The sequence below is a fragment of the Peromyscus californicus genome, unplaced genomic scaffold (genome assembly GCF_007827085.1).
Source record: "Peromyscus californicus insignis strain IS unplaced genomic scaffold, ASM782708v3 Scaffold_15__1_contigs__length_86483966, whole genome shotgun sequence".
NCBI lineage: Eukaryota > Metazoa > Chordata > Mammalia > Rodentia > Cricetidae > Peromyscus > Peromyscus californicus.
This window is the reverse complement of record NW_026294447.1, coordinates 65,911,706-65,939,186: the sequence shown is the minus strand read 5'-3', so window position 1 is coordinate 65,939,186 and position 27,481 is coordinate 65,911,706. Positions and strand designations below refer to the sequence as shown.

Genomic DNA, 27,481 nt, shown 5'->3' with positions numbered 1-27,481 from the left:
TGTTGTGGTTGGGAGAACTATAACAGAATTACCTTCATTTTTTCTCCAAAACAATCTTCTTCATTCATATTAGCTTTCCTAATCAGAAAGCATCATATTTAATTAAAGCCAGGAACATAATAGAAGTAGCACTGCTCAAGTCTTGGGGATATTATTCACTTTCGTATTACTGAGCCATGACTAATGGCATAAAGAGTTACACTGATTGGAACAGTAGGGACGAAACTGTCATCATTGACAGATCCTATGTTTTTTTAAAAAGAAACTTGGAATTAATTTCAGTTTAACACTTGGGGAAAACATAGAATTCTCACATAAAAAACATGTCAACCAGAAGAAATAGAAAATATGAAAGCTGGTCAACTGATTTTAAATTTCACATGGAGAGTGGATGGACCAAGAAGAGGCCACACAATATTGAAGAAAAAGAACGAAGTTGGAGGGCTGATCTTTCTGATCTCAAGATTTACTATGGAGCTACAGCAATCAAGACAGTATGGTACTGAATGAAACCCAAAACAGACCCACATAAATATGAGCAGGAATCTTGGACAAAGGAGTAGACGTTCATGAAGGAAAGACTGTCTTCTTAACAAGCAATGCTAAGACACCGGGATAGTCACCTGAAAAGTGAATCTTGACCTTATTTATGCCCATCACAAAAAATAACTCAAAATGGACCACAACTCTAAAGAGAAAACACAAAATTATAAAACCGCCAGCTGGCAACACGGAGAAGATCTAAGGACTTTGGCTTGACAGTAACTTTTAGATACAGCATTGAAGGATGACCCATGAGAGAAATAACTGGCAAGGTGGACTTCATTAAAATACAAAGCACCATTGAGCAATTGAAAAATCAAGCCCCAGACTGGGAGAAAATATTTGCAAATGACATACTTGTCTTACTAAATCAGACAAAGAACTCAAGTTCAGCAGAGAGGAAAGGAACAAGCCAATTAAAAAACGGGCCAAAGAGCCGACTGGGCGTCACGCAGAAGAAGTCGCACAGGTGGCAACAGATGCTCGCCATTGGCGGAGAACTGGAGAGGAAGGCAGGGGGAGGAAGAGCAAGGGAAAGGAGGGAGAACACAACACAGGAAGGGTCCAGATCTAAAACGCCATCGAGCTAGCTGAACGAGGCAAAGGGAGGGAACTGTCATTGTGGATGCAGGCACATTAGAAGACCACATGGTACTAAACCTTATCTGATACAGGACCCAGCAAACACACCTTTTAGTGTTCAGCTAAAATGAGTGAAAACTTAAACACAAAACCGGCAGCGATGTCCAAGCAGCATCATTTACAACTTCTAAACTCTGAATGTAACTAAGATACTTTTTAGTTGGCAAATGGATAAACTATGCTAATCCAGATAACAGAGCATTGCTCAGCATTAAAAAAAAAATCTGAAATGTATGCTATTAGGCAGAGGAAGCCAGTTAAAAATAGCCACATACTATGTAATTCCAACCACCAGGAAAGGCAAAACTCTGCAGCAGACAGTTGAAGTGGGGAGGGAGGGTGCAGTGGTCATGAGGCCAGAGGAAGAGATGAGCAGGTGTAGCACACAGGGCTTTTTTCTTTTTTCTTTTCTCTCTTTTTTTAAATAGTGCCTTGAATCAAACCCAAAGCATTGTGCATGTAAGGCAAGTGCTCTCACAATGAGCTGGGTCTCCAGTCCAAATTCTCACATGTTAGAATGCCTGCAGAGGTCTTAATGAAACTTGGCAAATTAAAACCATGCTAAGAATAAGCAAAGTAAGTACTCACTGCCCTGTCATCCAGAAGCCTTATTATAAAGCTTCAATACTTAAATCCGAGTGTGTGTGTGTGTGTGTGTGTGTGTGTATAAAACTAAACTTCCACCTCACACCACATACAGAAACCAATTTCAGTGGCTTTCTGCCATGCACAAGAAAGACAAAACTGTAAAACTGCCCAAAACTACTGACCTGGCTAGTCTAATTTTAGTCACTTATTTAAGAAAATAATTGGACAAAGACAATGGCAAAAAAAAAATTCTATTCAAAAATATATGCTTCTTGGGGAGTGGGAGGAAGGGACTGGAAGAAGGGGAAACTGAGGCCAGGATGTAAAAACCAAAAAAAGTAAGTAAACAACAACAACAAAAAAGAATATATGCTTTCATCTTTCTATTATTATTTATACTGGGGGAGGATCACTCAAATGCAGGTTTGGGGACATAGCTCATTTAGTACAAAGCTTTCCTAGCACACACAATGCTCTAAAACTATGCACAGTGCTGCACACCTGAAATTCCGGTACTCAGAAGGTAGAAGCAGAGGATACCAAGTTTAAGGTTATCCTTGGCACACGAGTGAGTTTGCTGCCAGCTTAGGACACATAAGACTCGGTCTCAAAAACAAAAACAACACTGAATGGCTTAAACAAGCTGCACAGTATGTTCAGTTAATCAAAATGATTGCTTGAGTTTATATTATTGACATAAGTGTCCCATGAAAAATGATTTATATATAGCTATGGACATTTGTCTAGTGGAGTACAAAAACTAGAAACACATACATACAAAAGTGCACCAAGGGATTATTTCTTACAAAGATAAAAAAGTTGCCCAATAAAGTAGAGTTATCTTTTCAACAACTGTTAGAAGTTTCAGAGGAACAAAATAAAACAAAACAAAAAACTGTAGCAAAAGTCTCATACATTAAACCAACCCAGAATAGATCAAAGACTTAAATGCAAAACATAAAGTTATAAAACCTTTAGGGAAGAGCAGACACACAAAAAATCTTTAGGATTGAGTCCTAAGCAAAGTGTTCATAGACTTACCCAAAAATGACACAGAAAAAAACAGTACACTCCATTCTTTCTCCTTGTATTTTTTCTTTCCCTCTCTTCTTCCCCTCCCTCTACTCCCCCTTTTTTTAGTGGGGTGGGAGTTTTATTTAACATTTAATAATTTTATAATGCAAATGTGTTTTGATCAAACCCACCCTCCCCCAGCTCCTCCCACAGTCCCCCATCATCACTTTTCCATCAGCTTCCTGAATTCTTTTTAAGTCCACGGAGTCTACTTACAGCTGCCAGCATGGCAGGGCCATGCACTGGAGCCCTGACAGGCCATCAGAGGGTCACATCCTTAAAGCACACTGACACTCTCCCTCTGAGGGAGGTTCTTGAGACAAGGTTTCACTATGCAGCCCAGGCTAGCAATTCTCCAGCCTCAACCTACTAAGTGCTTGGATTATAGACATCTACACCACACCCAGCTTAATAAGGTGAACTTTACATAAATTAAACACTTTTCTCTCTGAAAGGATGAAAAAGACTTCAAGAAAATATTTGTCACCAGGTATTAATAAAGGACAAATATCCAGACTATTTCAAGAAACATGGAAATGGAACAGCAGTTCATGGCGTGATGGCGCATTTCACTGTGACACTTGTTGGGAAATAAGCACAAGAAAGTAAGTTCACTATTGTGATCACTGAGGAGAGAAAAACTAAAACGACTTAAGATATCACTGTATACCTATCACAATCTCGAAAACAAAGCTAAATATATAGAGGTGATATTAAACACTAACAAGCAAACCAAGAACCTGGATCACATTGCTGGTGAGAACGAAAATATCCTAGCCATTCTGGAAATATTTTACCAACTTCTCAAATCTACAAAACCTAGTATGAAACCACCATAAACTTAGAAGTCATATTTTTAGACATTTATTCCAGAAAAATAAAATGTTATTTTTGCATAAAAGTTTGCACTGTTCATGAGTGCTTTTAGCAGCTCCATAATAGCCCCCACCCGGAAATGAAGCTGAATCACTGAATGCTTGAATTCTTAAAATATTGTGGTACACCATGACTATGGGATACTAGTCAGCAACAGAAGAGAATTAACCACTGGTCTCCAACCAGCATAAATTTCCAGAAAACCATACCAGTGAAAAATCAATTCCAAAAGATTACATATTCTGATTCCATTCCTACAGTATTTTTGACATGATAAATAGAAACGTAGACCAGTTGCTGATCCCCAGGGGTTACAGATGAAAACTCAGGAAGTTATCAATGAGGATCATGAGGGAGCCTTGTGAAGATGGAGATGTTGTGTGTCAGTGTCTTCCTCACTATGGTTCTTCACCGTAAAGAATACTTGGTGCTGGGGGAAGGGACATGCGTTTCTTTCAGGGATGCAGCCCCAGACAGGCTGCCCACACTCCACAGACCCACGCACACAGCAGCTGCACCAAATGGACTGAGCGGTTATAAAGAAAAAAAGTGAGAAGGGGGATGAGGTGGGGGGGATCTGGGATGAGCTGCAAGTGCGGGCTGGATGTGATCAAAACATACACATGTAGAATAAATAAAAATATTTTTAAAAGTGCTTGGGATATACCCATTGTTTATTACAAATATGTATAAATATATAATTACCTCAAAATCTATATATTTATATGTAGTAATATTTACCTGTTAGTGGGAGAATACATAGAAATATATACAACAAAAAGATTAATATGGATATTGGTGAGAGGATATGAGATTTTTCAATTTCTTCTTCAAGCACGAATGTATAATAAAATTTCTTTCAATGAGCATTCTCTAATAGTAAGAAAAATAAGTCTATTTTTATTATGAAAAAGAAAAGTAATATACACCATTGTACACATTTCACTGAATATTTTACTTCATAAACCCATGATAAGAATTTAAGAACTATCTCTACCTTTTCTTTTTCTTCGCACGTGTGTGTGTGTGTGTGTGTGTGTGTGTGTGTGTGTGTGTGTGTGACATGAACATGTTTGCACGGGAGTGTGCACATATGGGTGTACATGTATAGGCTAGAGATCAATGTCTAGTGTTTTCTTCAATTGCTCCCCACTTCATTTATTGAGAGAGTCTCTTGCTGAACCTGGAGCTCCATGACTCTGCTAGGAGGACCGCCCAATGAGTTCCAGGGATCTGTGTGTCTCTGCCTCCCCATGTTGGGATTATAGGCACAAACTACCATGTCCAGCTTTTTAAGTGGTTGTTGGGGATCTCAATTCGGGTCTATGTTTGCAAGGTAGGCACTTTACCAACTAAACCATCTCCCCAGCAGACTGTCTCTACTTCCTTACCATTAAAGGAAGTGATATAAGGGTTGCAGATATAGTTCAATTGATAGAGAGCTTACCTAGCATACATGAAGCCCTGGGTTTGGTCATCCTTAGCAACATTGTGATTTCAAGGCCAGCTTAGGCTACATGAGACTCTTTACAAACAGGAGAGAGAGAAAGCAATCAATGCACACCCCTCTCCCTTAATCCCTGCTGACATCCTGTGGCTAGACCTCCAACCTCGAGTGACAGGGACAAGGGATTGGGGATGATAGAACACTCTGAAAAACTGCTCTCCAACTTTTATGGCTTTAATCCCACATTTGAGAGGCAGAGGCAAGTAGATCTCTGTGAGTCTGAAGCCAGCCTGGTCTACATAGAGAGTTCCAGGACAGCCAGGGCTATATAGTAAGATTGTGTTTGGACAAACAAAAACAACAACAACAAAACACTTTCCAGAAAAGCTGTGAGCTTAGGTCCCCATTCTTATGTGTGTGAGGGATCACTTTTGGACCTAAAAAGCTGCAAAGTTGTGTTCGGATTCCAACCTCCACAGATCTAGGAAGGAAGGCAGCCTAGCCTCCTGAGATGGTGAGGTGCAACACACCTAACTTCAGACAAGCCTTCCTTATGTGCATACACAGCTTCTGCTTCATGTTCCATACATCCACCTCTCTCTACCTTGCTCACTCACTCCAGTCCTGTCTGCATCCTTGCTGTCCCTAGAACACAGCTGGCACACGTCAGCCCACATGCTCAGCCTCCTCTGTACTTTCCTGCTCTTTCTCTGGCAATGGTCACTCTATGTTTACCTTCTCAAACTTACATTGAAACTTTAAAAGATCAAATTCCACACTCAAAGATGTAACACCGACCACAACTCACACAGACTTCAAGTTTGGCTTCTTTACTACCAACGGGGTCAAGATCAAAGCAGTCACTTGACTTCTGACCTCTCTTACAATCATTAAACTGTGTCCTTTCTCTAGTTTGGCTTCCTCCTCTGCAAATATCCACTGTCTAATGCTGCTCCCCAGAGTTCAGCTCACACACACCCCATGATGCTCTCTGCAGCTTTCTCTCTAATACCTGATCTCTGTGTCTTTAAAACAAAAAGCCACCAAAGTTACACGAACATAATAAATGCACACGCACTAAAACGTGTTTGATTCAAGCCGGGCGGTGGTGGCGCACGCCTTTAATCCCAGCACTCGGGAGGCAGAGCCAGGTGGATCTCTGTGAGTTCGAGGCCAGCCTGGACTACCAAGTGAGTTCCAGGAAAGGCGCAAAGCTACACAGAGAAACCCTGTCTCGAAAAACCAAAAAAAAAAAAAAAAAAAACGTGTTTGATTCAAAAAGTAAATAAGAAGTAAGCAAAGCTTAAGAGTGTCTAGAAGAAGAAATACATAAAGGTTTGGTTAATGCTAACACACTTCATCTCTGGTTATTCCTCAAGTTTATGCCCTCAAGTTTGCCCATCTTTCTGGTTGAAAAATCATCTTCTAGTGCACCATATCCAAGTCACACCTTTGCTGAGTTCCAGTGCATTTAGAACTGACCTCCAGGCTCTGAACATGAGGGACAGCATGAGATGCCGCCTCCAACATCTCCCTTCTCTATATGTGGTGGGTTTGAAAGAAAATGGCCCCTAAAAGGAGTGGCACAATTGGGAGGTGTTGGAGTAGGTGTGGCCTTGTTAGAGGAAGTGTGTCACTGTGGAGGCAGGCTCTAAGGTCTCATATCTGCTCAAGCCACACCTAGTGAGACAGTTCACTTCCTGTTGCCTTTGGATCAAGATGTAGAATTCTCCAGCACCATGTCTGCCTGCATGCCGCCATACTCCCAGCTGCCATGCTCCTGCCATGATGATAATGGACTAACCCTCTGAAACTGTAAGCCACCAGCACAGTTAAATGTTTTCCTTAGAACCGTTGCCGTGGTCATGGTGCCTCTTCACAGCAACAGAAACCCTAAGACACTAAGCAAGCATTTCCCCACTTCACTGAGCCTCCATTTCATGCTAGATTTTAGCAGAAAATGTTTTTTTGTTCGCCAACATATATTTGGCAGCCTCCTTTTGCCTTTTGCATATTATCTCTATAGATCATAGCTTACAAATATGAGGACACATCTATATAATCAGTCCTGGGGAAATGTTTGCTATGAAATACCGTTGAGTAAATTATTTTTACACAAGTTATTTTGAGATTTAAAAAAAAATGTTGTTTTTAGTACACCAAGAAGCGGGCAGATCTCTGTGAGTTTGAGACCAGCCTGGTCTACAGAGGGAGTTCCAGGGAACCCAGGGCTATATAGTCAGAGCTTTTTCAAAAGCATTATAGCATGATAGTATTTGTTGTTCTCTGTTATTATATTACATAATGTAAAGTAATTTAATTGTTTCACAATGGACTGTGACCTCTTTCCTGGTTTCAGTGGACTATAAATATTTTTAGTTTTCCCCCAAAATTGGAAGTAAGTTAGGGGAGAGGAATAAAATGTTACCTTGAAGTGCTTTCCATAACACCTGCGCTATTTAGACTGGGCTATAAATGCTTCGAGACATGGCGGGGTTTTTCTACGTTTCATAGCGAGCAGCCTGAAACGCCCTCAGTGCACACTGCCAGGTGGAGTGTGAAGCACCCCCGAAGGGTTACAGTCTCCCTCCAGCCCATGAGCGATCACTCACCAGACTTTCTTGCTTTCAATGCAATAACAGCCGCTAGCTCTCTCTGCACCTAAGAAAACATCAGGGAAAGAAATCGTGTTAGAGTAAGAAAAATGGAGCCACCAAGGCAGCACTTTACTTGTAGCTAAGAGGCCCACATTCGCGGCGGCTGCAGGAGACTTAAGCTCGCCACCATCACTGCCTTCTTTCCTTTCTTTAGAATGTGAGAAAAACTGTGGCAGCATTTCAGACCAAAAATCTGGAAGAAATCATACCGACTTACTTTTTTAAAGAGAGTGATTTTTATTTAACTTTTTATTTAAATTTTTTTAAAAGGCTATTTGTCAAAAGGTGCACACTGTGAAGTACATATGTCATTATGGGTACGTTAAAAATAACTGTAGAGAGCACTCAGAAACAGCACAGATGTGAACTGTTAGTAATGATATTCTGACAGCATAGTTAAATATTACGTATTCCTGAGGATGCTGGTTTACATTAGGAATTCTAGAAGCACTAGAATTCTAAATGGGTGGTCCTGCATTAATAGACCTCTGCTCTGAAACAATGAACTCTTGCTGAAGGCTGAGCAAGTGACAGGAGCCATTTTGGATGATATGCAAGGTAAAAGCAAGTGGCACCGGGTCATAGGGCAGGCAGAGTGAGAATAGACAACACGGTTAAAATCCAGAGTCCTTAACCATATTTATCTTCCAAACTTTCAGCACATTATGCTGATGACCTACCCAGTGTAAATGTGCAAATCCATCCTCTAAAACAGTACACAATGAACATTTGCAAGTAAAGCTGTTTGGACAAATGGGTGCACTGCATGATACACAGCAGCTCCCAGTGCCACTGAGACAAACGAAGAGTGATGGAGAGGTGGGAAAGATGGAAGGGAAAAGTGCTTTTTGTTTGTTTGCTTGCTTTGTTGTTGTTGTTTTTGTGTGCTTTTGAGGTTTTTGTTTTTTAATTAATATTCTTACTTGTATTTTTTGTGTTTCATTTTTATTAGTTCTTTTTAAGTTTTTCTTGGTTGGGGGACACTACAAAGTGCAGATATGGAGGGACTGGGAAATGAGTGGGACTGGGGTGCATGATGTTCCTAAAGAATAGAGAAAAAATTATGTTAAAAGTTGTTAAAGAGAAACATAAAAAACAGTAAATCTAAGTATACTTATTATCAAGATAATATAAACACAGTCTTGAAGAAATCCATGCTTGGTAGCAATTTAAAAAATATATATATAGTGAATGAGTTCTTTTCTCATCAAGGAACAACCTCTTAAGAGTGTGTGTGTGTGTGTGTGTGTGTGTGTGTGTGTGTGTGTATACCTGAATATATTATGGTAATGATACTTTAAAGGGGAAACATGGGAGTTCAAGGTTAAATTGCAGATTTGCCATTCAAATTAATTTAATTTATATTCATTTACTGGAAGGCAAGAGTGCTAATGTGTTAGACCCTGAGACTCCACCCAGGACTACTTCCCAGTGGCCCAAGCATAGGCTTCCTGAGGAAGGAAGCTTGCTCAGCTGTTTTTACTGACACACTTTCCCTACGGGTTGGCACAAATGTCATTTGAAAGTGCATACTCTGATTTAGCTGATTCTTCAATGCCTGAGACTCTCCTGACAACTACACAATAATGAGTAGACAATTGGTCTCTTTCTCTCCAACCTTGGGAGTTTGGAGTCTGAAAATGTTCATGAATAGGTAGGTGGAATGAGGTGGGGGAGAACACCGAGGAAGTAAGAACTGATGAATGACCACAGGAAAACTTGTATAAATACATTGTGCTTGCTCCAACAAATAAAAAAGCAACAAAGTAAAGTACCAATCGATGAACGCTTTGTATTTTGCGTTGTGTACAGGTTCATTATTGTAGCATTGCCATCTGCTTTAGGATTTTCCTCCTTCACAATGCCACAAATGTTTGCAAATGGAACCAAGATGTAGATTATGAACACCCCCTGGCATCCTGTCAATGGCTGCCTGAGCTATGACCTCCTAGGGAAGGCCTCACTGTGAGTCAGAGATAGAAAAGCAGCAGAGATGGGAAATGGCGCAGAAATTGGATCACCAAACTTGCTCCCACAGAATCAACGTCAGCTTTTCCCACCTCAGCTCTAGCTTTCTACACCTAAATGTCTTCCACAGGGTCTCCAGCCTTCATTCTCTAACTCAGAAACATGCTCAAAATAAAACAGCTCAGGAAAAAAGAAAGCAGTGTACTCTAACCATATAACACTACACAATCTCCAAGGATGTGGTGGGAAGGAAACCAGTGGGGTAAGCAGAGAAACAGTAGAAGGGGCTGTGGTGATATATTGTGTACCCCAGTAAAGCTTGCCAGAGGATCAGAGGACAGAGCCAGCCACCAGATTACACAGAGGCCAGACAGTGGTGGCACACACCCTTAATCCTATCACTTGGGAGGCAGAGATGGACTCTGTGAGTTCAAGACCTCACTGGAAACAGAGCCAGACAGTGGTGGCCCACACCTTTAATCCCAGTGCTGGCACACAGGCCTTTAATCCCAGGAAGGGACAGCAGGGTGGAGAAAGGTATATAAGGCGTGAGGAAACAGGAACTAAGACAGTTCAGATGAGATCCTCTTGGGTGAAGACTCAGAGGATTTCAGTCAGAGGATTCGTGGAGTTGGTGAGGTATTAGGTGGTGGCTGTGGCTTGCTCTGCTTCTCTAATCTTTCAGCTTTTACCCCAATATCTGGCTTTGGGTTTTTTATTAAAAGACCATCTAAGACTTGAACGACAAGTGTCAGGAAGAAGAGAGATGAGCAGTGAGAAAGAACTGCCGGCTAATTTGGTAGTACCTTAGCTCCTTTGTCCACATGAAGGTTACTGTACTCACTACATTCTCCGAATTTCTGCAGAGAGAGGACATGTGCCCTACACATGGCAGGGTTGGAAGGACTTCCTCAGTCCTGAGTCAGGAGGAAAAGAGTTTTGACTGAACCCCCTTTTCTTCCCACAAAGCACGAAAGGGAAAATGCTGCTCAAGCGAGACACAAATAGGTCTGGTCCCACCGGCACCTTCCCGGGTCCTGTCTGTTCCGAAACACCTGGCAGTTATCTCATTAATTATTTTGAATAATGTGGCTGCTGCGTGTCTTCTCAGCTAGATGCTCCACTGAGGCAGGGACCTATATGTCTTGCTGACATTATCCAGCATAAAGGATGCTCCTTCACTGAAAGACAGTGGGGTGGGTACAAAAGCATCTCTTGAGACTTAGGGAGTAAAAAAGTCACCTGAGGGAGGAAAAGGAACATTCAAAGAGAAGGCATCCCCTGCCAGAAGCTATGCCAGCAGGAATCTTCTTCTTGTTTTTTCAAGATAGTATTTTTCTGTGTAGCCCTGGCTGTCCTGGAACTCACTCTGTAGACCAGGCTGGACTGTAACTTAGAGATCCACCTGTCTCTGCCTCCTGAGTGCTGGGATTAAAGGTGCACCACCCTACCCAGCTAAGGAATCTTAAGAATGTAGTGAAAGGACTTAATCTCCTTTGCAAATCAAGTTTATATTCAAGGAAAATGAGCAACTGCATCCTGCTAATACTAAGGGACCTGTTAGCATTAGGTAAGGAATGCCACAGTCCAGCACCAGGAAGGCCTGCAGAGGCCAATGTTCAGAACACAACTTCCCAAGGAGACCAGCAAGGACCACTCAGCTAAGAGCCTCCCAAATGCCTGGTGAGCTGTTGAAAGGGCCCTTTAGAGGATAATGGATTGTTCCATTTAGTTTCAGTAACTTCAAGTCTCTTCTCATGTTACTCAATGCTGTGCCCAGGGCTGTAACCCATTGCTCTCCTCAATAACACATGGGTTTTCTCTACAACTCCATATTTCAATGTTTTACTCATCTCCTCTGACAAACAATCTTTACTTTTATTTTGCTCTACCCCAATTTAACTCCTTTGTAAAGGAGCATGGTCTTTGCTATGTCTTACAGATAACAACGTTATAATGTAATCAAATGGTTAGACTCACTTAATATATCAGCAGACTGACAGATTCAAGTATACAGAAAACTGAAAGGATGATTTTTATAAGGCTTAACTTTAATTTAAAATACAGTTTATTTGACATACAAAACTACTATTATATTCCAAGCACATGCAGGTGGGGTATTGGTTGCTTTCGTGAATATCTAAACAGAGGCTGACTGGGACTGAGAAGACATAGCCCTCAGTTTTACCTCTCTCCTGGTTACCCATCAGAGACTAGAGTCTGGAACATGATGAAATGGGTTGGCTTTCTACCTCTATCACTAGTAGGACCGATCCCAAACAGCACTGGCAGAACAACAGGCAGATCCAGTCTTATCTCTAACACTGTTTCTATTTTCTCCCTGGTACTTTAATAGTCCTTCTGCCCGGAATCACAAGTGCTCACAAAGCTGTTGTGCATCGCATTAAGACAGGAGAGCAACAGGAAGCCTTAAATGCAAACAAAAGATCTAGTCTCCCAGGAAAAGGTAACTGTTAACATGGGGACCAGTTTTCTGGAAGAAGCAACTCTGAAAAGCAACATGTGAAGCTAGGTAGAGGTCAGTGAAGGTCATTCTGGGAGGACTGGACAGCAATGGTAAAGGTATCCAGCTACCTAAAGAGCTGTCCTTACAAACTAATTTAAGTAGAATCAACAGTGAACAATTTTGTAAAGGTTTTTAGTAAATCTAGAAGTAGTTAAGTTTTGACACCATAGTACAAATGATTATAAGACACAGGTGGCTTAAATATGTGTGGATGTTTTTCTCAATTTCTTAAATTAAATGTAAGAAAAAATAGTCCTCTGAGTTTTATTCCCCAACATCCTAAGTTTTAAACCACTATAAAAGCTTAAGCTGAGGACTGGAGGATGGTTCAGTGGTTAAGATCATGGTGGCAGAGGATCAGGATTCAATCCCCAGCAACTGCGTGGCCACACAACCACCTGTAACTCAAGTTCTAGGGGATCTGATGCCCTCTTCTGACCTCAACAGACAATACACACATGTGGTATCTATCCTAACATACAGGCAAAACCCCAAACACATAATATAAAGATAACAAATCCTTAAAAAAAAAAAGAAAATCTTAAGCTAGTATAGACTTTAAGAATTTGAGGAAAAGATATAAATATACCTCTTTAATTAAGGTATTTTCAGACATAAATTGTGTTGTTTTTCTGTTGATTTAGGAGTTGAACCTGAATCTACTGATATTTTAGCATCTGTGGCCCTGCAGTCAACACCGATTGCTAAGGCCGCAGCCTGGTGGGATTTCTGGCCCTGCAGGCACTGGCTCTGCTGTGACCGCCAAATGTACTTTTTTAACTAAGTCTCTGTCATTTTATTTGCCAATAAAGACTCAGGGGTCAGATGTTGGGGTGAAAACCTGCTAGCTCAGAGAGGCCAAGAAGCAACCAGCTGACCTTCCTTTTTGGCTAAAGACCCAAAAAACGAGAACATCTCTCCAGCCATCCCAAACCAAAAAGACTGCAAAATTCCAAGCCCCCCTATTCCTTCCTGTGCGTCTCTCTATCCATATTCCTGGTTCATCCACACTATCTATGGCTAATTCCTGTCAACTAGTTACTAGCTCCACCCCCAATCCAGGGTTGATTTTATTAACATAGTCTTGGGGTTTCACAATGTGTTCAAATATCACACGACAAAATTGAGCATGGATGGTGGTAGCACTTTTCTCCTATGAAGGATCACTCATGAGGCTAGCTGGCATTTTTCTTCTTTCAATTTCTCACAGGCTAATGTTCCTGTTTCCAAGTGCATTATTCTATTCTTAAGAGGTAATATCGTCATAGTTCTGACACACAGATAATCTTGCTGTTGCCTGTTAGCGTAGATAACAATTAGAAACTAAGAAAGTTGCATATCTGTCTAGACACTGTTGTTTTCCACGCCACCAGTTTATTTAACCAAGAATTATTTCCCCACCAGTTACAGCCATCACATCAAAGAGGAGCTTATGTATGCTGGGGTGATAAAACAAATATGCTTATGCTTACTCATGTGTTGCGGCACAATTAGGGATATTTAAGAATCTCTTATGTAGACTATTTACTTGAATATAAACAGATATGCTTCATTATGCTATGACTGAGACAACAGCTAGCCATTCAAACATGAATATACAGAGAAATGGCCCGAAAGTACCAAAATAAACTAGTGGGATTTAAAGACTTATTACTTAAGTTTGCTGTGCACTTACAACTTTGACAGAGGCTCAGAGTCTAAAGACATGATAGTTTTAGAATTACTAAGAAAGGACAATAATATTTTCAGGAATATGACAAGAGGAACAAAGGAGTAAAATGTCGGTTCAAACAAAAACAATCACTCCAGAAAGACCAACATATAATTTATTTGGTTTGGGTACCCTTTGTTCAAGAGATGGATAGTACCATGGGAGCCTTGGAGCCAAACTTGGTAGACACCAATGTGGTGGTATTGTGTTCCCCAAAATATTGTGCACCCTAATAAACTTATCTGGAGTCAGAGAACAGAACAGCCACTAGATATAGAGGTTAGAAAATGGTGGCACACACACCTTTAATCCTAGCCTTCTGGAGGCAGATATCCATCTGGATCTCTGTGAGTTCAAGGCCACACTGAAAATAGCCAGGCATGGTGACTCACAACTTTAATGCCAGGAAGTGAGCCTTTAATCCCAGGGAGTGATGGCAGAAAGCAGAAAGGTATATAAGGTGTGAGGACCAGAAACTAGAAGCATTTGGCTGGTTAAGCTTTCAGGCTTTGAGCAGCACAGTTCAGCTGAGATTCATTCTGGATGAGGACTCAGAGGCTTCCAGTCTGAGGAAACAGGATCAGCTGAGGAACTGGTGAGGTGAGGTGGCTGTGGCTTGTTCTGCTTCTCTGATCTTCCAGCGTTCACCCCAATACCCAGCTCCAGATTTGTTTTTATTAATAAGAACCATTTAAGATCCTGCTACACACCAACATCCTCATTTACCTTGTCTTCCCTGTAAAATGTGACATTGTTAGACATCCTTTCTTTCTAATAGTTGGGATTCCATACTGTCATGTTTCTGGGCTTCCCTCTTCTCGTTAACTCACATTTTTCAATTTTATCTGCAACAGATAGAGCTCTTCCGAACCCTAGCATTCCGCACCCTGCCACTGTATGGACTAGAACCCTTCAGGAGCTGAAAGCAAACATTTCCAAAGGTGACGTCACTTTTGTACCATTCTTCTCTCTGTCCCATGTGTTCCCCAGTGAACGGCACTACCACAAACACAGTCGGGCAGGCAGAAGGCATCCCTGAATTAGCCAGGTTACCACTTCCTCCCACTCAACCAGTCCTGCTAATTATCTTGCTTCATCTTATACTATTCTTTACTCTGTAGACTAACCATTCTAAGATATCAATGTTACTATCTCTTGAGAAAATTCTTCAAATGCTTTCCCAAGAGACTATGGCACAGTCTACTCTCACACTGCATACATCACATTCTTGTGTTAGTGTCTTCAATAGCTTTATCCCCAGTCCTTTCAAAATTCATTCTCAAATAAACAAGTAAATAAATAAGCATCCACACTCCCCTTAGTAAAATACAGTGCTGCAGTTATCTGAATAGATTATGTTCTTTCTTTCTTCTGGGACTCTCCTCATCCTGTTCAGTGTGGAATACCTCTCTGTCTCCCTATCTTAGTTAGGGTTTCTATTGCTGTGAAGAGACACCATAATCACAGCAACTCTTATAAAAGGAAAACATTTAAATTGGGGTGGCTCACTTGCAGTGCAGAGGTTCAGTCCTTTATCATCATGATGGGACATGGTAGCATGCAGGCAGACATGGTGCTGGAGAAGTAGCCGAGTCCTACATTGTGGTCAGACTTTCTTTTCCCCCGCCAGCCCCAAATAACAACATAGAGTCTTATTAATTATGAAAGCTTGGCCATTAGCTTAGGCTTGTCCCACTAGCTCTCATAACTTAAATTAACCCATATTTTTATTAATCTACATTCTACTGCGTAGCTTTTACCTCTTTTCCATTCCATGTTCCTGACTCGTTCCATGACTTGATGGTGTCTCCTCACATGCCTAGATTTATCCTGACTTCCTCTTTTTCCAGGAAGTCCCGCCTATTCTCTCCTGCTTGGCTATTGGCCATTCAGCTTTTTATTACACTAATCACCGTGACACATCTCACCTGTGTATAAATATCTCACAACACTACATCTTCCAGGCAACAGGAAGTGGACTGAATATCACACTGATCAAAGCTTGAGCATATATGAGACCTCAAAGCCCACCTCCACAGCGACACACTTCCTCCAACAAATGCATACCTACTCCAATAAAGCCACACCACCTAATAGTGCCACTCCCATTTGTGGCCATTTTCTTTCAAACCACCACATTCCACTCTCTGGCCCCCAATGTTTGTAGCCATATCATAATGCAAAAATGCATTCAGTCCAACTTCAAAAGTCCTCATAGGCTATAACAGTCTCAAACTTGTTTCAAAGCCCAAAGTCTCTTCTGAGACTCATGGCACTCTCTTAACTATTATCTCCTGTAAAATTAAAATAAAAGAACAGATCACATAACTCTAACATATAATGGCACAGGATATATGTTATCATTCCATAACATGGGGAAGGGAGCATGGTAAAGAAATACTGGACCAAAGCAAGACTGAAAACCAGTTGGGCAAACTCCAAACTCTGCATCTCCATGTCTAATGTCAAAATGCTCTTCAGATCTCCAAGTCCTTTCAGCTTTGTTGACTGTAGCACACTTCTCTAACCTGGACTGGTTTCCATCCCTGTTAGCAGCTCTCCTCAGCAGGTATCCCACAGCTCTGGCATCTCTAACATCTCGGGGTCTCCAAGGCAATCCAGGCTTTAACTTCATAGCTTCACAAAATGGCCTCTCTGGGCCTCCATTCAGGGACACCCCCGACACATGCCTGCCCTTAGCCGGCTTTCCTTAGTCAAGAGGGAAAATTCCATAGCAACTTTCTTCTATCCTTAACTCCAGAACCACATGGCCAAAGCTACCAAGTTCTGCTGCTTGCTGGAGCTGTAACATAGCCCTCTTGTTTAATTACATTTTTACCAGATTTCTGTTTTCCTTAATTGCCTAAGCTTGGCTATTGTTGAATTTGGTCTGTAGACCAAGCTGGCCTCAAACTCAGAGATCTGCCAACCTCTGCCTCTTGAGTGCTGGGATTAAAGGCATGTACCACCACACCCAGCTCTTTAATTACTTTTTACAAGGTGGAAACTTAGGTAGGTGGGAACTTGCCCTGAGGTCACCATTCCCTTTATTCCATTTCTTAATCCATTTATCTCCTTAAAACGGGATTTAGCTCTATTACACTTCCTAGTGCCCCTTTTCTCAATCTGTACATTTTATATTTTTATTTGCTCAGCTTGCTCCTCTTCATTATAAATCTTCATCAAAGTTAACACTAATAACCACAGGACAGAGTCTACTAGGCTGTTTTGAGATTTCCTCTGCAAATGGAATTAATCCAAAACTCCTCACTTTAGCCTCAGGCAGACTTTTCAGATAAGGGCCAAAAGCAGTCACATTCTTCCCCAAAATCTCACAGGATTTGTCTCTAGGCCACAGACTAACATTCTTCTCCTCTGAAACCTTTTGATCCCCACAGTTAAAATCATTCTCAGCACCACTGTCTTCTATGCTCGGACTACTATATCCCATTAAGCAGTGCTGAAAGCATTCCACTGTTTTCCTAACCCAAAGTACCAAAATCCAAATTCCTCCAAACAAAAACACGGTCAGGCCAATCAAAACAACACCCCAGTCCCTGGTACCAACTTCTATTTTAGTTAGTGTTCTATTGCTGTGAAGAGACATCATGACCACATCAACTCTTATAAAGGAAAACATTTAATTGGGATGGCTCGCTTACAGTTCAGAGGTTCCATTATTATCATGGTGGGATAAGGCAGTGTGCAGGCAGACATGGTACTGGAGAAGTACCTGAGAGTCTCACACCTTGCAGGCAACAGGAAGTGGACTGAGTATCACACTGAGGGAAGCTTGAGCGTATATGAGATCTCAAAGCCTGCCTCCACAGTGATACAGTACCTCCAACAATGGCCTATCTACTCCAATACAGCCACACCTCCTAACAGTTCCACTCCCTTTGGGGGTCATTTTCTTTCACACTGCCACACTTCTACTTTTGTGAGACTGTCACTTATGGATCCTCATCATGTGTAAGGATGTATCAACCATCTCTCCTAGCTAAGTAAGGTCCTATGGCACTCCAATAGCATTCTACACCTGTTATGGCCTCACTTTGCATCCATTAGTGAAACCCCATCTTCAGCTGGGAGTCTCTAGCACTGTTATAGACCACAAGACTACTGCAATGGACTCTCCTGCCGTCAGTCTGGCTCTGGCTCCCGGTGCAGTTCCCAGACATATGTTTTAACTAAAAACACAAATAAAGAGATAGCTGCTTGTGACAAGACATAAGGGGAACACACGATCATAAAAGGTGCAGGGTGACACTTGGGTCAACAGGTAGAAGTTGGAAAAAGGCATGTTTTAGCTCCATCAGTCAATTTTCAGAAGGCCAGAGCTGCCCATGGTAAAGACAGTCACAGTGAGGTTTGGGAGGTGACTCTTTATACAGGAAGGCAACAGGAAGGCTCCAGGACCAGGAGATTTGCTTCATGAATAGCTCCCTTCCCCATCACCCACATGAGGGTGTTTACATCATCTGGAAGGGTGGCGGCATCTGCTGCTCTACATGTGAAAAACTAGAGATGTAACAAACAAATAATCCACCGAACAAACATGAAACATAACTGCCGGAAGCCACTTATAGAGAAATTGAAATTTTTTTGGTCCAAAGAGCAGAAGCAAGCCACAAATGTTTGAAAGAAAATTTAAAGCAAATAAATGATAACATCTTTTTTTAAAAAAATTCAAAATCATGGTTTAGCTATGCCTTTTATTCCATACCATATCTCAGTCCTCGTGCAGAAAATGTCTTTTCTTGATTATTGTACTTTTTGGAGATACGGTTATGGTATGTAGAAACAACAGAACTAACTAACTACACCATCAGACAAAGTTATCTCACTCAGCTGAAGACTGGCTCCTTGCTGGGATTTTACACTAAAACAACAACAACAAAAACCCCTCAACTTTATCTTTTTTTATCTTTATTAAGATAAAACCCAACCAACTAAGGCCCTTCCCAACTGCAAAATTTATTAGCAACAAGGACCTCCTCAAGGAACAAGAGTCAGAAATCAGGCTGCAAAAATCTACAGCGAAAGTAGAAAACCCCCAATTATTTCATGCCGCCTTGAGAGCAGTTGCAGGACTACAGGCAGTAGAGTGGCATTGTCGCCATCTATTTCATGGAATTGCTTTGAGACTAAATGAGCTAATGTGTGAAAAGCATCAGGAACAGCGCCTGATGTGGAGTGTCATTCAGCCGCTGGCTGTCAGTGGCATCATTACATCATAATTAAGATCTTTGAGCTGAAGGGCTTAAGCCCCTTCTTCCGGCCTACCCTGCGCAGTCCTGACCAATGACTAGTGCTTCCACTGTTAAATTCCGCCCACCTGGCCCACCCCAAGTGCAATAGCAGCAAAGGCTAAAATGATATATGAAGACGTAATGAACTGTATTTCAAGTGCTTATATTCCCACAGTCTAACTCAAAAATAAAGTTTGAGATTCTGCAGAAGTCTGAAGCTTTCACATATGCATGCAGAACATACTTGAATTATAGAAATCCACTTTGCAACTTCAGAGGTATCCATCACCTTAACGACCTGTGGCCTGGAAGCTCTGGCAGTCACGGGGGACGGCTGTATTATGAACCAGGGGATTGTGAGGCACGTGTTCCACAAGGAACGTGGAATAAGTTTCTATCTCTGCCATAGTAAATCACTGATTTGATGGCTGAAAATGACACCCACATATAATCTCATTTTGCTGTGAGTCGAAAGTCCAGGTATGGCTCAACCAGGTCCTCTACTTAAGAGTCTCTCAAGGTATCCTCAGGGCTATACTTCATAGTGAAGCCTCAAAGGGGAAAATGTGTTCCTAAACTCAGAGATGTGGGCAGAATCCAATTTCCGAATCTACAGGATAGGGAGTCCTGCTTCCTTACAGATTATACCTGAATTCAGTTCCTGCACCTGTAGGATGGGGCTTCTGCTTCCTGACAGACTATTCCTGAAAGCTGCCCCTTCCTCCTAGAAGCCTACCACTGGCCTCTGTACATAGACTCCTGCATTTCAATGACAGCGGTGACAAACTGTTCTTCCCAGGCTTCCAGTTTCTCTCCCTTGCTCTTCTGACAGTTCTTTCTAGCTTACACAGGACAAGTTCCCCGCCTTTAAAGACTTCTATGATTACACTGGCTCTGAGCAGCAAGTCTGCAGCCTTAATGGTATCTATGAAGTACCTTCGGCCACGTTCAGGTGGCATGCAGGACATTCTGACTTGGGGGACGGACTTATCATCAGAGAAAACAGAGGTATCCAGAGTCCCCCGAATAGATCACTTGACTCCCTCCGGGGCTTCACAGCAACCTGCCATAGAGTCCAGGTTTGAAACATGACTTTCCTGCTCTGCAGTCTTCACCAGATGACACCGAATTCTTCTCCTTACACATTCTCTCTCTCTCTGCCTTCAGCCCAACCTCATGTTATTGCCTTTATTTCCACCCACGGAAGTGTCTCTTGACCTTATAAACATTCTCTTCTTCCCTTTATCCAGATAAAACCTGGCATTCCACTTCATGCAAGGAATTAACCTTAATGATCAAGACATGTTCTTTTGCAACTTTTTTTAAGACAGGCTCTCACTCTGTACCCAGATTGGCCTTGAAGATGATCTGAAAAGTATTACATTTTATATTTATATTAGTTTCAAAAGATAACTTTTCAGTATTTTTGTTGGGCTGTTTACTTATAGTAATATATGCTTAATTACAAATTTGGAAGCTGTAGAACAGTAGAAGAGAGAAAACCACTCCAAGAGTGTCTTGACAGTTTATCCTAAATGAACTCACAGGATGGGACATGATACTGATTACCAGGTGCAAGTTATAAAAAGCCAATGCCATGTCTATTGCCAAGAGGTAGTTCATGCCTGTTTCTGGATTTTTTTTTTTTTTTTTTTTTTTTGGTTTTTCGAGACAGGGTTTCTCTGTGTAGCTTTGCGCCTTTCCTGGGACTCACTTGGTAGCCCAGGCTGGCCTCGAACTCACAGAGATCCGCCTGGCTCTGCCTCCCGAGTGCTGGGATTAAAGGCGTGCGCCACCACCGCCCGGCCTGTTTCTGGATTTTAAGAAAGGATTGGCATCCATCACAGAATTGTCCACTAGAAGATCACCTGTTCAGTTCCATATTGAGAGGCTTGGGTCCCTACACAGAGTACAGAATATAAAATAATACAACAACAAATGGCACACTTGTGTTGCACTGGTTATGTACCAGGACACTGTTCCATAGCCATGAACTTGATTTATCTTATTACTTGAGTTATGGTAACTGTACAGATGAGCTCTAGAAAACGTTCTGTAACGCGTATGACAATGATTTAGAACATCTTCAAAGCTGAATTCATACAGTGCATTATCCCACTTACATGTTTTTGTCATACCTGTTGGAACACAGTCCATAAATGAAGCTGTTTGAGGAGATTTCTGAGAGCTTGGAAGAAAACTCCAAGTAAACAATCAAGAGTCTTGTAACCTCTGTTCCTCCATAATATGGATTTGTTCTAGAACATGCTTCCATGCCCCTCCCCAGTGTAGTAAATAGGATCTGGTCTGCTTCAGATCACACATTGGAGGTTACTCTTGTTATTAAAAAATGTTTTCAAGCATGGGCTGTTCCCATGACTGTATACAGCCTAAACTCGTGAACTTTCCTCATTAGACCTTGCTTAACTCTCACAATACCCATAGAATATAAACTGCCTGATGCTCTGAATAAAGCTGGCTATTGCATGAGACTTTAGTCTGCTTCATTTTTAGGCTCCACTCTCCAAGGTTTAAGCTGCCAACCAGAGCAGTAACACCACCCAACTTTCCGTGGCCTCTCCAGACACTTTTTGTTTGTTTCAGGTTTTTGTTTTGTTTTGTTTTTGAGACAAGGTTTCACTGTGTAGCCCTTGTTGTGCTGGAACTCAGTCTACAGATTAAGCTGGCCTTGAACTCAGAGATCCGCCTGCCTCTGTCTTGGGAATGCTGGGATTAAAGGCATGTGCCACCACAGCTAGGCTCAGACACTTGTATAAATTATCAACTGAAACAAGCTAGTAACATAATTTCCAAGGGATTCTTTTGTGTTAATAAGCACAGACCCTAGTAATTGTTTTTCTGAAGGTTTTATGATAACTTCCTCATCCCTCCCTCTCTTCTCCCCACCTCCTTCTCTTCCTCTACCTCATTGGGTGTGGATGTGGGGGGGGGGGCAAACCTAAAGCCTTAGTCTTATGGAGGAATTTTTTCAATTTATTTTCCCTCTTTTCAGATGTCTCTAGCTTGTATCAAGTGGACATAAAACTAGCCAGCACAATATGTAAAAAGACAAGATAATTTCTCAGGGTTTCTTTCTTTCTTTGTCTTGAAGGGACCAACCACGATGTTTCCAAGAAACCAATAGTTCCACTAAACAGAAGCATGAACTTTAACTACTAAGGCACACTGCTGTAGCTGAAGTTTTCCTGTGTCCCACCTGGCCCATGGTCAGGACAAATCTCTCTCACCCACCAGTCCTGCAGCCTCTTGGATCCAAGCAAACCATGTGGAGACACAGTGCAAACTGGTTCAGTTGATTGGAATTAGTTTAATGAAAGCAAGATGGCTAACAGGGTCTCCTGGGTTAACCTAAGAGCCCGATTCTCTTCCTTTTCTAATCCATCTAACAGATAAAGCTTCTTACACACATTGCAATCCTCTCAGGAGATTCAGTACCTATTTTTACCTAAGTAGAATCTCAACCCTCCTCCTGCAATTCCAGACATTTGTCAGTTCACTCTGCCCGTGTTAAATATAGGATGCTTTCCACTACCTATGCTCAGCACACCCTGCTTGTTCCTTAAACATAACAAACACCACTGAGCTTTTATGCTCTTGCTGTTATTTCTAAACACAGTGCTGTTCTTTCTGTCACTCTCCCCCGTCCCTCGTATCCAGTGTTCACCTAATGCCCCTCCCATTTAAAATCCTAATTGACCACCCTGATTTGTTCCCCAGTGACGTCCACAGACTCTGCATTCATCACAGACTGCTCACAGGTGGTAAGGGTCTGTCAACACATATGCCAAGCCACACACAACAGACTCAGGATACCTGATAAACCATCTGAATTAACTTCTAAACTGTGTAGCTACAGCTACCAATATTAATAATTTTACTAGGTTAAAAATGAAAGTACTATTTAAAATTCCTCAAGAGGCCTCATTGTGTCAAATCTTAAAAATTCCATAATGGAACCCCAAACCTCACCTAATAGACCATTCAGTAAATGATGATCTAAGTGTGAATAATGAGAAAAACCTACCAATGCAGCCTCCTATTTTACTTTAAATACTTACTTATTTAGTGCAGCTATGTAACTACACAGAACATAGTTGGCCTCAAACTCAAGATCCTCCTTCCTTAGCCTCCGGGTGCTAGGATTACAGGTGAGTACCACCACTCCCAGCTTCGTGTCTTGTTAATTCATTGTGTGATTAACACCGCCTATCTCAAACATGCTCCTGTGATAGCATGCCCTCCCTGCAAGGTGAGGCTGAACTGCAACAGCACACAGAAGCATCAGCTGGATCTTTGTACAAGCAACGAGCACGTCAATGCTGGCCATTCTTGCCTCTTACCAGGTTCTCATTTGGTTTTTCACAAATCAACAGCAAACTAATAGATTACCATCAGCAAACAAGCTCTCCAAAAAATTTCCTAAGGTGCTGGAGATGCCATTCAGTGGCAGAGTGGTTGCCCACCATGGACAAGTTCCCAGTACTGGCGGGGGGGGGGGGGGGGGGGGGGGGGGGGGGGGGCGACGACGACAACACGACGACATTTCCAAGTAAAGATTCCTCTTAGTGTTGTTTGTAACAGCTCAAGACTGAAAATGACCACAATGTTCAACAGAGAAGAAAATGATAAATTTGTGGACTATGAAATCACAGAATCACTGCAAGTGTTGCAGGTAATGCTTTTATCCATGGAAACGTATTAAGCAAAAGCACAGATCACAGCTGGGTGTGGTGATGCCCGTCTGTAATTCTACCACTTGGAAGATAAAGGCAGGAGAACTGTGAGCTCGAGGTCCACCTCAGCCACCTCAGTGAGTTTAAAGCCAGTCTGGGCTACAGTAGACACTGTCTCAGAACAGATACAAAAACCAACAACAACAAATCCCAATACAGACTGAAAATTAAAATGGTTGGCTTCTTGATTAAGAAATTATAAATACTTCAGTATTAATAGTAGGTTATTTCTGAGCACTTCTCTATAGAAAATCTTCTAGATTTTTTAAAAAGTTGTGAGACCATAATGTACAAGTGAAATAATCCAAGTATCTGGTAATGAAAATGAAACTGTAGAGGACAGGGAATCCATGGTGTGGTAGTTTTAGATTTACATTCATTTTGGCATTCACAAACATAGAAAAGAACTTACATTATTTCTACCAAAAATTTACACAAGATATCACTGTCTCTTAATGTGTGCAGCAATATGAGAAGACAAAAACAGATTTAAAATTTACCTTAGTTCATCATCACCAAAAGAAACCTAAATAAGTCTTACTTTTTCATGTCTCCTGGCCCTCCTCCATATATGGACACACTATACAGTGCTGTGACTCTGACTTATGTATGCAAAATTCCATTTCGTACTCACAACTATAAAAAGTTCTATTTAAACCAATGTACAGAGAAGTAGCCCACTATAATATGTGTGGTTGGGGCTGGAGAGATGGCTCAGAGGTTATGAACATTGGCTGTTCTTCCAGAGGTCCTGAGTTCGATTCCCAGCAACCACATGGTGGCTCACAACCATCTACAATAGGATCTAATGCCCTCTTCTGGTGCACAGGCATATATGCAGGCAGAACACTGTATAAATAAATAAAACTTTTAAAAAAATATGTATGGTCCTTATTTTATATTTCCTCAGACTTCTCCAGAGAGGACCAAACAGGAAGCATACTTCACAAACCCATGGTGACCAATGCCCAAACTGAGAGCTCAGTGATACATTTCTGTGGTGATATTTTGTTTGTGATCTAACAAATAAAGCTTGCCTGAAGATCAGAGGGCAGAGCTAGCCATTAGTTAGTCATAGAGGCCAAGCCGTGGTGGCACAAACCTTTAATCCCAGCATTCAAGAGGCAGAGGCAGATGGATCTCTGTGAGTTCAAGGCCACCCAGGGCCTTGATCCAGTCTAATAGAAAAACAGAGCCAGGCAGTGGAGGCACACACGCCTTTAATCCCAGCACTAGGGAGGTTGAGACAGGAAGTAACACAGCTGGGTGGAGAAAGGAACAGAAGGCAGGAGGAGACAGAAACTGAGCCTCTTTCAGGCTGAGGATTTGGAAGAGGTAAGAAGTCTTGCTAATGGCTGCTGCTCTGCTTCTCTGATCTTTCAGCTTTCACCCTGATATCTGACTCCAGGTTTTTATTAAGTCCAATTAAGATTCATGCTACATATTTCTGTTTTTTGGAGATTTACTCATTACTAAGCATTGGTCACATGATTCTGGACAGATTACAACCACATATTTATAACCACTACTCTTTTTTTTTTCTTTTTCTTTTCTTAATTTTCTTTTGAGGTTATCTTGCACAGCCTAGACTTGCCTCGAAGTATATGTTTGAGGCTGACCTTAAATTCCTAATCTTCCTGTCTCTACCTCCCAAGTATTGGGATTACCTGCATACCTCCATGCCTGGCTTGAATGTATGTCCTTTTCTGGTGAGGGAGATGTTGGAGACTGAACACCATGCCTTTAGCATGTGCTCTATCATTGAACTATACACCAAGTCTTTGAAAAGATTAAATAAGATGGGGACATTGAGCTCACAACAGTAAGATAAACAGCATACACTGTACTGCTCCCACAGACCAAGTCTTTAGATGTAGAATTTCATTAGATTATCATATCTGGGTAGGCTCAGATATTTTCTTTGGAATTAGAAACTTACTTTCTTTTAATTTTGCAAAAATTTATTTATTATATTTTACATGTATGAGTGTTCTGCCTGCTTGCATGTGTGTGCATCATGTATGTTCCTGGTGCCTGTGGAGGTCAGTAGAGGGCATTGGATGTCCTGGAACTGGAGTAAGGGTCAGTTAGGAGCCACCATGTGCATGCTGGGAACCAAACACAGGTCTTCTGCAAGAGGAACTGGTGCTTTTAACCACTGAGGCATTCTCCCGATCCTAGAAGTTACTTTTTGAGGCTGTTTTTGTGTTGTGTGCTGAGATGTGTGCTGTATGGGCTTGAGGGACTCTATTCTCAATAAGAGAACAGAGGTGATGTACAATAAGCATCAACATAAGAGTATATATGTAAACACACACACCGTATAAAGGTATGCACGCTTGTGAAGTGTCACGGAGAAAGCCTTGCTAAGAGAAACTGAAGGAGCTTTACCGTCTCTTCACATGACCCCAGGGGTCTTCAGGTCACACCCCGTGGCCTCTGAACATTCTAGCACCATGGAAGCGGCACCGACACACAAGGAGGCAAGGAGGAACAAGCCCTGTGGCTCTTAGGAAAACAGAAACAATACCAGAAATGTGCTACAGGCCCTCTGCCACGGAGCTCCACCCCAGTTCCACAGATGCTAATATTACCTGGAACCAGATCTGGCATCACGGGCCTCACTTGATGCCTCCTCCTCTCAGAGCAAAATCTACCCGGCCCTTCCCCAAATCACACAGTGTCTCTTGTACCACTGAAACGGCCAGACCCAGACTGAGGATTCCAAACAGGAATTTTATATTTCCCACAGATAAAAAGTACAAGGTATGCAATGTGTGTGATCCTGAGGCGGCCAGACAGAAGGTTAGTCATTCCAGGTGGGGTGGGAGGAGCTTTCTCTTATTCACTGAATAGACAAGCCCACTCAGGTCAGTGAGAGGAGGAGGGAAGGAGATTAACTACATTCCATTTCTCCATTTCCCAGAAAGGAAAGGGAGACAACAGGAAAGGGGTGAGTGGAAATGAGTGTTTACATTTTAAGATGATTGCTCAAAGTGTTTAAAAATGATCACATGATTGTGCTCATTATGTACTCAATGTTACAGATCCCTTCACTCTCCCCACCCCCTCCCTGGTGAAAACTACTTTTAGGCATGGCTGGTTCGGCTTACACACTGAATGGGTCTTTAATATCCTGCCTTCTTAAAGAGTTAGAGAATCCAAACCCTGTGCTACTGCTGCTTCACGAAACTTGAAATTTCCAACAAAGGAGGTGACCATGTTGGGCTGAGGATGTCACCAAAGGCCAAATAAAACAGTAATTGGTGATGACAGCAAAAACCTCATCACCACCATGCTCAGGTACCCCTGAGACAGGGAATTTCTCCAACATTCAAATGCAAATCATTGAGTTATCAAAGAGAAATTAAAGAAACACTTGCTATTTTAATCTTCTTGTGACAAGTAGGGAATAGAGAGTCCTACAAAAGAAGACGTGGGG

At 41.8% G+C, this 27,481-nt stretch overlaps 1 protein-coding gene across 2 annotated transcripts in view; it reads right to left on the bottom strand.

Moving 5' to 3' along the window:
- Rapgef5 (Rap guanine nucleotide exchange factor 5) overlaps positions 1-27,481 on the bottom strand; it is a 240,371-nt gene that overhangs the window by 146,392 nt on the left and 66,498 nt on the right. For both annotated transcript variants that reach the window (XM_052739192.1, XM_052739193.1), the window contains one exon: positions 7,783-7,831. In XM_052739192.1, the coding sequence (XP_052595152.1) occupies positions 7,783-7,831 (49 nt within the window). The remainder of the gene's footprint in view (positions 1-7,782; positions 7,832-27,481) is intronic.